The 14,293-nt window shown below is 38.6% G+C and overlaps 2 protein-coding genes across 2 annotated transcripts; one reads left to right on the forward strand and one right to left on the reverse strand.

Annotated features, from left to right (window-relative positions):
* The first annotated feature begins 64 nt into the window (after positions 1-64).
* Positions 65-6,680, forward strand: LOC135480180 (tubulin alpha chain, testis-specific-like). Its single transcript, XM_064759946.1, has 5 exons — positions 65-393; positions 1,054-1,276; positions 1,912-2,060; positions 2,781-2,933; positions 3,199-6,680. The coding sequence occupies exons 1-5, from the start codon at positions 391-393 to the stop codon at positions 4,024-4,026; spliced, it is 1,356 nt and encodes a 451-aa protein (XP_064616016.1). The 5' UTR covers positions 65-390; the 3' UTR covers positions 4,027-6,680.
* Positions 6,370-14,263, reverse strand: LOC135480181 (N-glycosylase/DNA lyase-like). Its single transcript, XM_064759947.1, has 6 exons — positions 14,178-14,263; positions 10,635-11,334; positions 9,393-9,537; positions 8,825-8,874; positions 7,875-7,931; positions 6,370-7,195 (listed from the first exon to the last, which is right to left on the reverse strand). The coding sequence occupies exons 1-6, from the start codon at positions 14,249-14,251 to the stop codon at positions 7,115-7,117; spliced, it is 1,107 nt and encodes a 368-aa protein (XP_064616017.1). The 5' UTR covers positions 14,252-14,263; the 3' UTR covers positions 6,370-7,114.
* Between the last annotated feature and the right edge of the window lie 30 nt (positions 14,264-14,293).

A 14,293-nucleotide genomic window follows, 5' to 3' on the forward strand; every position in this document is an offset into this window, starting at 1 on the left:
CGGAGCCACGTGACGATTCATGGGGATCCCCCACGTGTGACAGATATCGTCTGCTACAAAACTTGATCAGCTGTTAATTGACAAATTATAGCTTTACGAAACTGATCCTCGTGTTGACATCTGCGTTTTTCGAGTTCGAATAGCATTTCGAGGCTAGCTGCCAAAAGATTGAGTCTGACGTCCCGGTAACCAAGGTTACTGAAGTATTTAGGTCGATGATGAGCAGTCGAAATCTGTTTCGTCTTAACTTCGCCAAGGTGAACTTGGCAGAAGCAACGCGCCTGGAGATTTGTAAGGGAATACGTCGCTCGTCTCTAGCAATATCTCTAGCCGGTTTTAACACAGCCTCCCTGTGTATCTGCTTTATTTAGTTGATTGCTGAACGAGATAATGGTAAGTAATTAAAGCATCTTAGATACGGACCCTGTTGAAGAGTATTGTCGGGTTTCTTTGCCACTTTTCCGTTCAGACATTTCTACCTTTTGTGTTTTTCCAAGATGTCTGCTTATCGTAACCACAACGTGGCAGCGCTACAAGAGAGTTGGAAAAAAAGAGATATTAATTTATGCTACATGCATTATTGTCATTTAATCGTGTTGTTGAATGTTAAAATAACTTAAAGGCAGTGCATAATCTCAAATTATTGTGATATTGCTGAGCCTTTTGGAACACGGCAGCAGCAGTAGTGGCATAAGGATTTTTAACGCTATATTTAACATGAGTAGGCCTAGGATCCGTAGAGATGCTGATTTGAACCTGTGCAATTGGTCAGTGGCATACACTTCATTGCTAAAAAATAAGAAATTGCATACGAACTGGCACTCCATCCTCCTTATCCCCTTATATTTAAACTTCAAGGTGCATGAATATATTTTTGCCCCACTCTGATTTGCCTTCTAAGGATAAATAACATGTCATTTAGAAAAAGAGCTTGACTTTTGAAGGATACAATGGTTTGTCAAGTTTTGCATTAAACTTTTTTGAAAGTTCAGAAAAAATAAAATATTCTTGAATTTGGTGGAAAGACAGTTTTATCGTTGTTTTGTTTTCCAGAGAGAGTGCATCAGTGTCCATGTTGGACAGGCTGGGGTCCAGATTGGGAATGCCTGCTGGGAACTGTACTGTCTAGAGCATGGCATCCAGCCCAATGGTCAGATGCCAAGTGATTACACTCCTGGAGGAGGGGACGACTCCTTCAACACGTTCTTCAGTGAGACTGGAGCAGGAAAACATGTTCCTAGAGCTGTCTTCGTTGACCTGGAGCCCACTGTTGTAGGTAAGGATGCAACAGAGTGCATACAGTACATGTACAAATTTTTATACGTATTTACCATAACATAAATATCTTGCCCACCTCCCCTCAGAAATTGAGAGGATAAACAGAAGCTTTGAAATGTGATATTTTATTTTTCTCATCTTTTCACGTTTTTTGTCGTGCTGTGCATTAGGACATGTAATGTACAATGTCAATCATTATCTCAACTCCCCTACCCTAAGCTCCAATCCTGTTGATCATACATTTCAGAAGTTGGTGGTAAGAAAAAGTTTGACTCCATTACAATTTGTCTTTAAACTCAAATCTCAAATATACTTAGTGATTCAGTGAAGTTTAGTGTTATAATCTATGAACTTCACGTAAGATGAAATGGTCATCATCAACAATTTATTGGTTAGTTACAAATTTTATCATGTATGCAAGGTTAAATTCAAGAATACATGGGTGAGCCCTTTCATGTAAAAAAAAGTCTATAAGGTTCAGTAAAGTTTTAGCTTTCAAGTTTTTCAATTGAATTTTTGGGAAGAAAAGACATTTTTTTAAGATATAAATATATTTATTTGATTTTGTACATATACCATATTGACAGATCCTGTCATGCCCTAGAGTTAACGCTGACATGTCTTATGTTTTAGATGAAGTGCGAGCTGGCCCTTACAGACAACTGTTTCATCCTGAGCAGCTTATCACAGGTAAAGAGGATGCAGCCAATAACTATGCCCGGGGTCACTACACCATAGGCAAAGAGATTGTTGACCTAGTGCTGGACAGGATCAGAAAATTGGTAAAGGCTTCAGGACTGAATCACATATACATGTATTAGTAAATAGCAAGGGGCCTTTGCCTCATACTTGTCAGGAAATTGTTCTACAGGTCTGAAATGAAAATAAAAAGAATAATCTTTTTTCTGAAAGATAGTGAAACAGAGATGAATGTTGTTAAGGTTGAGGAATCAACAAGGGTAGGAAGTAAATGTAAAATAAATTCATTTCATTCTGTACTGAAAAACTGGAACTGGATCTGCCCTTTTTCCTCCAACCATTATGCTGGTTGCCGTCATACAAGCAAGTGAAATATTCTTCAAGTTGAGTACAGCATAAAACACAGAGCAAATAAATAAATAAAACAAGCTGAAACTAGAATTAACATATTCTTGATTGAGGTACGTGGAACAGTTTTGTATGTCTTTTATGAGTGTGCATGATGACACGAACAGAGCTTAAGATGGTTACTTTCACTATGAAAAGAGGCAGTCTGCTGTAAACAAGCTCTTGAATCCACAGTCGGTGTTTGCAGCAGCTTTTCACATTGGTTTCAGTTTCACTTTTGCAGTTCATAGGCTTAAGGATCTTGTCCTGTGTATAGAAACTTCTTAAGCAAATAGTGAAAATTATTAACATTTTTACTTATAAATGTATTTATTTGTTTATATTTTTTCTCTTTCTCTAACACCACTCTGATTTGATCATATTGATATCTGTATTTCCTTGTTCTTGTATTTCAGTCTGATCAGTGCACAGGTCTGCAGGGCTTTCTGATCTTCCATAGTTTTGGGGGAGGCACTGGCTCAGGGTTTGCATCTCTCCTCATGGAAAGGCTGTCTGTAGATTATGGGAAGAAATCCAAACTAGAGTTTGCTATTTACCCAGCGCCTCAGGTAGGTTATACCTTGGTACCTGACTTGGAAACTCGTGAACTAAATTAAGCGCTTTTCATAGCTTTACGTCATGTCATGTGTGTTCGTGTTTGAGGTTATGCTTTTTCATGTATTGTAATATGTAAGTATTGTAATTATAGGGTTTATGTAAAATATTGACTTGTCTTTGTTTCAGTGTAACGACATGTTTATATATGTTCATTTTTTCATTAAACATTATATCCGTGAATGTGGTTGATCAAAGTGACAATGTTTTTGTGTTAAGGTCTCTACAGCTGTAGTTGAGCCCTACAACTCCATCCTGACCACCCATACCACCCTGGAGCACTCAGACTGTGCCTTCATGGTCGACAACGAAGCCATCTATGACATCTGCCGCAGAAACCTGGATATTGATCGTCCCTCGTACACCAACTTGAATCGTCTGATTGGTCAGATCGTCAGCTCCATCACAGCCTCTCTGCGATTTGACGGTGCCTTGAATGTTGATCTGACAGAATTCCAGACTAACCTTGTCCCGTATCCTCGCATCCACTTCCCCCTAGTCACCTATGCTCCCGTGATATCAGCTGAGAAGGCGTACCATGAGCAGCTCTCTGTGGCAGAGATCACAAGCGCTTGTTTCGAGCCATCCAATCAGATGGTGAAGTGTGACCCGCGCCATGGTAAGTACATGGCTTGCTGCATGCTCTACAGAGGCGATGTTGTTCCTAAAGATGTCAATGCTGCTATTGCTACCATCAAGACCAAGAGAACCATCCAGTTCGTGGACTGGTGCCCCACTGGTTTCAAGGTTGGCATCAACTACCAGCCCCCAACAGCTGTGCCCGGTGGTGACCTGGCCAAAGTCCAGCGTGCTGTCTGTATGTTGAGCAACACGACAGCCATTGCTGAGGCTTGGGCTCGTCTTGATCACAAGTTTGACCTGATGTACGCCAAACGTGCCTTCGTCCACTGGTACGTTGGAGAGGGTATGGAGGAGGGAGAGTTCGCAGAAGCACGTGAAGATCTGGCTGCTCTGGAGAAGGACTACGAGGAAGTAGGCGTGGACTCCGCTGAGGGGGATGTAGAAGAGGATGCTGAAGAGTACTAGAGCAAAATGAAAAGCAGTGTAAAGAGAGCATTTAGGAGGTTGTCATATAGATATGTCCGAATATTGTTATAGCCCTGGTGAATGGAAAGGGAACATCTTGATATTGCACTGGTCTGTAAGTGGGTGTGTCAGTGTTCTTGTTTGTTTGTGGTCTAGCCAGTTTCCTTGGGCTTTAGTGTTACATGGTGAATAGACTTTACTGATTGTATCCAAATGTTCAGTATAACTATTAAAAGGAAGCGGGAGAGGGAAGGGACTTATGTATGTTGTAAACACCTCGGTACATGGAATGGAGCCGCTGCTCCTTTCTTTTCGTTTAAGTGTACATTGTGTGTTTCCTCTACCCATAAAGTGGAGTGGGAAGGAGCATATGGCTTTTGTAAACATATAGTACAGATTCTAGACAGCCGCGAGTTGTCTCTGATGAAAGCTGACAGGTACTCAGAGCCTGTCATGTTTTTATAGTCAAAATAGTTTTGCCACAGAGACAATGTTCGGACTGCTTTTATAAGACAGCCTCTGTGTAGTCTTTGCTCTCTCTATGCAGCTTCATTTTGTAATACACCTGCATATTTCCCTATTTACCCTGTATGTCATCAAACTGATGACTGTCCCAGACATAATAGCCAGTTTTCATCTGCTCAACCTGTTTAAAAGTATACAGTTCTATTTCCAAAGACACAAAAAGCATTTTCGATGTTAACCATAAAGGTAAGGCAAGCTAGTTGGTGTTGATCTGCTCGATTGGATCATGATAATACAGGTGTTTGTAAAATCTTGTGCCGTTACTGGCCTATAACACCAAATGTTTGACTGTTTGAGCAAGGCCAAGTTTCACAATCACCTGTCGCAGTATGCACACGTAACACTGTAGACATATTAAGGCTGCCATGATAGATAAGTGCACTTTAGATTTTTGAGTGCTGTGTAAAATTAAACCCTGCTCACCATGCTTTTGAAACACTTTCCATGTGTAATGTTGATTTTGAAACGTGCTGGTATCACTAGTGATACCCTGCATAATTTTCATAATAATGAGGTGATTCATGAGGTGACATTTGGTTATGACTACAGTCAATGTAAGAAGTGGAAACCTTGGAGCATTTTAAGGCCGTTTTCCAATTAGAGCACAAACAGTTTTGCGTTGAAATTTACATCGTTTGGAGGAACCAGCGCTCCGACAGGTGTCACCATTATTAAAACATGGCATAAGTACAAGTACTGTTTATCTTTTAAGGAGGTGTCCTTCCTATCACACAGACAACACAGAAGTCTTTCAGATATTTAGACAGTTTACATTTCTTTTTCCTATTGTTGTGGAAACTCTTCCCAATACAAATCATGCACACTGGTGTGTGTGTTTTTGTATGAAAATGACATTTAGTACATGTATATGTGCAACCCAGAACTATGTTGATACAATCAAGATTTTACTATACATGCAAGACTTTTAATTTACATGTACATTTAAGTTCTTAAAGGACAAGACAGCACCTGACTAAAACATCTTTCAATTGAAAGCAGGATTCTCAAGCTTTCTAAAAGGTATCATACTTTATTATTTTAATGAGATTTCACCGAGTAACATGTAGAACAAAATGTCAATACTGCACAAATGACCCGAACGGGGCCGTGCATGTGCAGGCTACTTAAACTGTAAGTGATATAGCAGGTTTACTCTATCAACAATATGAGAAATATCCTTGTAGTATGTTCAGTTTCCGAGAAAGCTATTTATCACTTGGACCTTCATCACGAAAGTCCACAACTTTTATTTGCCATAGGCTACTTCTACTTCTATAATACAGAAAACAACTTCATGTTAGGGAGCTAAAGTAAACTTGATGTTGATAATGGAGACGCGCTGAAGCTGTGTCAAGACGAAGTTTCACTAAACTTATACAGACTTGAAAAAAATCTAAAACAATATTTAATGCCAGCTTAAGATACTTTGAATGGTCTTTCAGTGGACGTAAACATTAGTCAGGTGCTGTCTTTTACTTTAACAGACATTCATATTCTTTGTGCTAGAATTGTTTACTATTTACCAGTTTTACAGAAATTTAAACATTTTTAGACATTATAATTTTCATTTGTAATTGTCTATAAAAGCATTGCAGTATTTATCAAACATGCTTCAGAACTGGATCTACCAGCATTTGACATCTGGAGGGCAAGACTATTTAAGCTTTTTAGTAAGGCTGGTATTGCATTTTCAAGTGTTATTAAACAGTATCTGAACAAATCCAACCTTTCCTGGTTTTGCATCCCAGGCTGTACATTGAATGCTGGTAAAATTTACTCAAAAAACATGTCTGCTATTACACAAAACTAAAGTCAGTATTAAAAAATATTAAATCATTTATTTACATGTGATATTGATGACATAAGAGATACTGCACTACAAGCTATACAGTTCAAGCTATGATCATTTCCAGGTGGTGTAGTAAAACCAGAAGTTTTGTATTCGTAAAGCATATAAACAAGATATTGTAGAGTACAGCCACAACTTTGGCACTGAAGTACATTTTTAATGGATAAAGACTAATCCTTTTCCTAAAACTACAAAAATGATTTATTACGTTCAGTTGATGTACATCTACATACCTGCTATACCCGTTTCATGCGTTTAAAAAATTGGATTTTCTGTAAAATATTGTCTTGAGTTAATTACTTACACAGTATCAGTATGATATTAATCGTAGATGTGCCATAGGAACACTTCACACAAGATTTTCCTTGATTCCCGACCTTGGGCAGGAGATCTGTTCTTGAGGCCTAGCTTGCTGACAATAAATGGCTCAGTCTGTCTTCATTGGACACCACTTGTCTTCCATCAATATGGTGTGCATGTCTGCACATGCCTCCTGTAGGAAATTTCATCAATAACTTGCCAAAGGTTGGTGGTTTACGCCTTGCATTGTGGTTTCCTCCAATCACAAAACTGACCACCACCACATAATTAAAGGAATTCTTGAGTATGACAAACAACAAAGAATTTTCCACTGGAGGATGATCACTGATGGAACAACAGGAATGGGCACTGTGTAATCATTCCTTTACAAAACCTGTACTCCAGCAGGTTCTATTACTTCACTTTTTTCTTGCCTTTCCTAGTCAAAAAACTATCACTTTCCACCTTTCGCTTTCCTTGACATTTCTTTTCAGTCTGAAAATTGAAATGAAAACATGAATTGCTGCCTTCGATAACTTCACAGAAGAAAGGACGCCTTGACAGATCCACTGCAACTTTCATCTGAGTGTAAGTTAGTTCAGCAATCAAGGTATTTATTTTCTGTAATTCACCTAAAGTTTAGCATTTTTCAAGTGACATGTTTTACTTGATTCATCCGCCTTATATGCCACTTAAAAGATTTCTATTAAGCTGAATTTCTTATCAGAAAAACTTACGGGTTGGCATAAAACGTATAATTACAGCTAAATGTGATTCTAGAAGAGCATTTTTACATACCAAATTTCAGATGAAATATAGTTCAATGTTTTTTACTGTCAAACACTGAAAAATTGTTCAATGAACTGAATGCAGACGAATCTTTGTGAGGTAAAGCCTCATGACTTAAAGCCTCGGCTGCAAAAGAGAGACCTGTATTCAAGCCTACATGTTTAGCTGTGGCCGTAAAAAGAATCCAGTTACAGCCTGAGCAGAACATTTTATCAACACTGGGCAGTATTTGGAGCACCTACTGCATGGAAACCAGAGCATGACTTCGGACAGATGGGTAGAACTAAATGAAAATGGCTCCCTCCACTTCTGCAGGAATACAGATTAAGAAAAATGAACCTAGTGGAACTAATCATTAGGTAATAGGTCTTAACACAAAACTCACCAGTTTCTCTGAAGATTTTTCCTCTTTAAACTGTTTTAAGTCTGCTGTGAAGAGCACCTGCAATCAAAAGCAAGACTGATATAAGAGTTAGTACGTGTGGAAATCATCTACTAGTAAACAATACAGTGGCTGGCCATTTTGAACACTCTCTACATCTCGCATTAAATTAATTTCTGGTCATCAAGGAAAACAAGCATTTGGGAAGAGTTGCTTTTGTAATACATGTCCCTTACTAGTTTGAGCTGTCAGAATAATACATGGAGCTATGTCAAAATCCGAGAAAAACCTTCCAAAAGTTTGCTGAAATTGAATGGAAAAGCTAAAACTTTGTGTAACTCATCACGGTGAAACCATCTACCTAGTTTATCAGTTTAACCTTTCAGCATAACACATGTAGCCATGTCAATGAAACTAGTGAAGCCATCTATATAGTTTCAATTCAGTACAATGACCTGTTTTGAAAGAAGAACAGAAAATTGTTTTTGGGGTTCACACCCATAGTCCCTCAGGTGCCGCGACTAATAATTTGATGGTTCGGTCTATATGTCTAAAAAACAGATATGGAAATATCAAAGGTCACCTGATATAGGCATTAAAAGGGCTTCTAGTGTCCTTAGAGAAATATTGTATTTTTAACAACAAATTACAGACCAAAACTTATACCATTGTTTCAAACAGATTTACGGAGTATAAGCATAACACCACTAAATCTGTACTGCAAGAACAAGAATACAAGAATAAATCTTTTGGCAGTATATGATGTGATGCAAAAATATCCCATGAGTGAAGCCGAATAAGGCAAAGCAGACGCCTGGTAAGGCAGTTTGGCCAGAATAATTTACTTAATTCATTGGTGTTTTACGCAGTACTGCAAAATATTTCATGTATACAACAGCGATCAACATTATTGTGGGAGAAAACAGGAGTACAAGTTGTTCTTTATCACTTACTGAATGTGCCCATCCAGCGTAGTCTCCCCACAGTCCCCTAAAATGGTCTCCTGCAGTTAAAACAGTCAAGCATTATAACTGGATCTAACTTACTTAAGATGGTCAGCCAACAACTTGCAGATGGTCGTGATTTTTCACCGGGCTCTGCCTGGTTTATTCTTACTATACTGTCTTTTAAGTGCGATATTCAGTAAATGTATTACGACAAACGATGTGCATCATATTTCAACGCCAAGAAGGTATTGAGAGAAAACACTAAAAATCCATAGTTGATAATCCATACAGCAAAGGTTTCAAACACATGGTGGTACCACTTCTCAGCTTGGTGTTTCACACTGTGTTCAAAAAGTTTTCACTTAGATGGCAGAAATCAGATTAATGAGCATCCGAAACCGGAGACGGCACACTAAACCCCCGACCTTCGCCAAGTATTGACAAACCTTCTGACTTAAAACTGCAGCCAAGAGTTGGATTCGAACATGTGGCCTCCTAGGTCAAGGGACGGCCCTGTTACAGCTTTGTGCATTACACTGATAATCACAGAAGGCTGATCAAGATACACACCCACCTATTTCCCCATACAGCTTGTCTGTGAGGCTCTTGGCCTGCTTCAGTTTGGGCATGTAGTCCCTGGCAGCTATCTGCCACACATGGGTATCCACGGGAACAGCCTCTGCTTTATCCAGAGACATCAGACATACACAGTCGGCCACCTGAAACATCAAGGTAGTATAAACAGCTGAACAGTAGGATGTAAACCAATCATTACAGTGAAAGACAGCTAAAAAAAAACAACAATTAAGTATAGTTCTAAGTTTAAGTATAGTATCTGATGAACACCTTAAAAAATTTTATTTTATTTATATTTTTCTTAAAGAGTTTAATGTATTTCAATGATTAAATTCTGTGGTGGGTGTTATGAACCATACAGTCGGTGTTATTGGCATGGTGTTATTCTAGTGAAGCAGCACTATTACAATCTCATATCATTTTTCATATCATATATGAACACCAGCTACTGTAATTATTAACTTTTTTGCAAGTTTGCAAGGTGTTTATTCAGATATATTCTGAACACATTACTCTGCGTAGACTGATAAAATTATACTCTTTGTGAAGCCTTGAATTTGGCCAATCCAACCATCATTGTTTTGTCTCCAAAATCAAATTATAAATGTGCCTAAATTGCACTAAAAGTAACTCTTTTATATGCGAAAGGTTAAGGAATTAGGGTAGATGCTTCATAACGCCTACCGCAGAATATTAACATTGCACACATCATTCACTTCAACTAAGATGCAGCTACAGGTATATCTTCTCTCGCAGTTTATTTATTCATTTCATTGGGTACTTCACCTGTGCAGCAGTAGTCCAGTTTAGAGGTGAATACCATATAAAGACCAGAAGAAACACTGCTCTTCACCTGACAAACTTGGTAAGCTGTATCTGCTGTCTATATTCATGCCATTGCACTTAACATAGGTCACATTCCAGACTCTTGTGAATGTATATGTAAGGTACCCAAAATTAAAACACACAAAGCCTCACTTCTCATGGTGTACCTTACTCCCAGTGTTCACACAGTACAATAGAGGTGTGCATATCTGAAAATTATATACTTCGGAAAATCAGCCTTCAGTGGGGACATTTGTGGGTCCAAATATTGGCCCCTTGAGTACAATTGGGTTATGCCCTGTAATCTTATTACAGTTTGTGTCATTACATTGTTACATCTCCAAATGAAAGTGCCGGAGCGTTAATCTTGAATAAGATGTTACCATTTAAAACTAAAAATCAATAAATCACCAACCTTTGCTCCAACTCCACAAAGCTTCATTAGTTCTGTTTTTGTTTCCTTGTAAGGAAGAGATCTTAGACTATATAACCAGTTCTCATCATGATACTGCATTATATGCTTGGCTGTCTGGTTGATATACTTGGCTCTATATCCAAATCCAAGGGCACGTAACTCCTGCTCAACATCATCTGATGCTAGTGGTTTGACAGATGGAAAGGCATGAAATGAATAGCCATCAACATCAATGATTTTATCACCGTAAGTCTGACAGAGTCGCTCAACCATCTGACTGATTCTTGAAATATGATTGTTTGAGGAACAAATAAAAGAGAAGAGGTTTTCCACCGGATCTTGTCGTAACATACGGATTCCATCAAAATTTCTAGCTGTCTGATGGAAATTAAGATCACTCTTCGACCAAGAGTTGTACAGCTCCACTAAGCTGACAGAAAGCTGAAAATAGTCCCGTAAAGTCTCTTTTTCTGCTGCAGTGCAAACATTATCTTCAGGAATTGAACTGACTCCTTTGTCACTTAAAGCGGTGTTAAGGTTAGCTTTTGTTTGCCTTTTTCTTCCAACATTTGACAAGGGCTTGTCCTGTCGTATTGAGTTTCCAAATGTTTTGAAATATATCTGATCATCATCTTGTGATAGCAGCCACACTCTCCCAGCCAACACTCCAATCCACTCACCAGGATTTTTTTCTCTCCATCTATTGAAAAATGTAATTCATGGTTTAGTCAACTGACTCCAATACACTGACCCATTCACAGGATGTTAAAAGAAAATACAACACTAGACCTAATGAATGTATGCATCAATAAAGTATCCCCAGGGAAATTTAAAACGTATTACTCTTCATTTTGTGATTTTGCACAACCAAGGTAATGAGAATCAAAATAAACGAAACTGGGCACATTGAGACAATCAAAAGCACCACCATGTTATCGGTTTCAATCAATCAAGTTATTTCTCTTACCTGTGGACACAGCTATTTCTGCTTATGTCACCTGAACTGTTTTCTGTCTTTCAAAATTGTGTATGTTATGTACGAATGACACAACGCCACGATGCTGTTTGCTCTAACATGGCACATCTCGTGGCCTCATAAGAATTACTGATTTAAAGTTGATTTATAGAGTCACCATGCACAACAGTAAAAATGTCTATGACCTTAAATGTTTGTTTCCAACACTCTTTCCTTAAAATACCTCGGGTTGTATTATTTGTTGTCTTTTCTTTTAAAGTGGGCCTATATTTAGAATTACGCTACAATGCTGGAATGACATAATGTTTAGTTAACGGTTATGTGATGAACATCATAATACAAGTGCAATTTTCTTTGGATTTTCAATTTACAAGGACAAGTTTCAGGAAACTGCACACATCTCTCCTTCATTAGAAAAACGCAAAGTTTACGCTACCCAAAGGCACTCTAAACTACAATCCTTGTGTCCGAAATACCCATCTTCCTTTGTCCAACACTTCCACAAATAAAAGAAACCTAAGAAAACCTTAAAAGAAATGACAGGAAGTAATAATGCTTAGTTTGGCTTCACATAGATTTTTTCATGAGCCAATCGTTGTGTGTACTGATTGCACTACTGGTACATCCTGTTTGAAGGGAGAATTGTAAAATTCAGAAGAGACTAGAGTTTATTTATTTATTTGATTGGTGTTTTCTGCCGTACTCAAGAATATTTCACTCATACGACAGCGGTCAGCATTATGGTGGGTGGAAACAGGGCACAGCCTGAGGGAAACCCACGACCATCCGCAGGTTGCTGGCAGACCTTCCCACGTGTGACCGGAGAGGAAGCCAGCATGAGCTGAACTTGAACTCACAGCGACCTCATTGGTGAGAGACTCCTGGGTCATTACGCTGCGCTAGTGCGCTAACCAACTAAGCCACGGAGGCCCCCAGAAGAGACTAGAGTGTACAGGCAAACTCATTATTGTACTGAGTACCTGAAAGGGAGTAATTATGAAAATAATTACCCCATTGTAATTAAACTTAATCCTATATCAAGATTATATTATAGGGAAAAATATATCCTAAGTTTCATGGAAACGGATTCAGTCATGTAGGAAATGTTACATAGACTAAATCTTAATAAATGGCACAGCACTATTACACAAACTCTTAAATGTGTATTTCCAATGAACTTAAGAATGCACAAGTTTAGATGATGGTGTACATGTATGCTGTTTCATCACAAACAGTGCAGTAGTTTGGGAGGAGAAGCATGAACAAAATCTGAATACATCCAAAGGCACTGCTAAGCAAACTGCTAAATGGGTGTAATCATGACAATAGTTACCTGCCATTAAAGCTAAACATGCACAACTTCCAATGACAGGCAAGATATATGGTGAGATTCATTGAAATTGGCACAGTAGTATGGGAGGAGATGCATGGACATAGTCGTGACTACAGACAGATGGACAGGCAGGGTGATTCCAGTATTCCCCCTTTTAGCGCTTCATTGGGGGGGAGGGGGGGGGGGGGGGTATACAACATAAATCATCCTCAAACTAACAAATGTAGTTCATTCTAGAGATCATTTTACCTAGTTGTGAAATTAGATAACTCTTATTTGAGGAATGTAGTTGTGAGAGATATGGAGAGAAACGACCTCAAATGTGTCGGATAAGGAACACTGACCGCTACATCTAGCATCAACTGTGGTTACCCGCATATTCCTACAAACTATCTTATCTTCATTTGGTCTAACAAAAAAAAGGTTCCGAGGAATCACACAAACTTACATTTTCAGAATCTACCCAAATTTGGCCGTCGTCTTGATCTGTGTAATCTGTTCAATGACATGACTGATGTGGCTAATCAGAATGATATACTTACACGAGACAAAATTCAATGACTACACATCTGCATGCATTCACGCTGAAAAAGGTCATTACCTCATGGTCAGTTCTGTCAAAGCAGCAAGGCAAGCCGAGCTCACTAATTGCTATGGTGTAGTCTCGGAAAATATTATTATTTTTCATGAGCAGGTGTGACTGGTTCGGTGAGTTTCAAAACAGATTAGTTAATGTCAGAGACTACTTGGTTGACCTAGATTTATGCAACGGAAGTTTTAATGGATGTGTTAACAGTAGCAAATGTTCCTTGCAGTACATATTTGGAGCTGCTTCACTCTGTAACTCTTGTAAATGCTTCGAGAATGAGATTTACTATACATAGCAACCACATTTTACCTTGAAAGTGAACATGAAAGTGTGTCACAAATTGTTAGAATGTTATTAATTTCGAGCATTTTCAACATACTGACGTTATTCATTGTTTCAGAGTGTTTAATCCCTACACTGGGGATTTCTGAACAAGAAAAGCGTGAATTTTCTCAATTTTCACATCCAGGGGGAGATAATTAGTCGGACTTACTGGGGAGATAACCGATGTGACACTTTGGCAGCGAGCATCAGCTAAATACTTTCATATTGAGTGTGCACAGAGTGGCAAGTTTACGGAAGTTCCTTTACTCCTGTGGTTTTCTGAAATGATTACCTTCACAAGTGACAGTGACATAAATATACCTGAAGGATTGCCCGCAGGCAAGTGTAGTGCTCAGTTTTAGCTCAGATCTGGGACACACGAACGACTTCCACATCGTCTAGATGGTTACTTCCGGTAGCAGAAATCTACTTCCGTT

This window comes from Liolophura sinensis, chromosome 13, assembly GCF_032854445.1.
Source record: "Liolophura sinensis isolate JHLJ2023 chromosome 13, CUHK_Ljap_v2, whole genome shotgun sequence".
Lineage (NCBI taxonomy): Eukaryota > Metazoa > Mollusca > Polyplacophora > Chitonida > Chitonidae > Liolophura > Liolophura sinensis.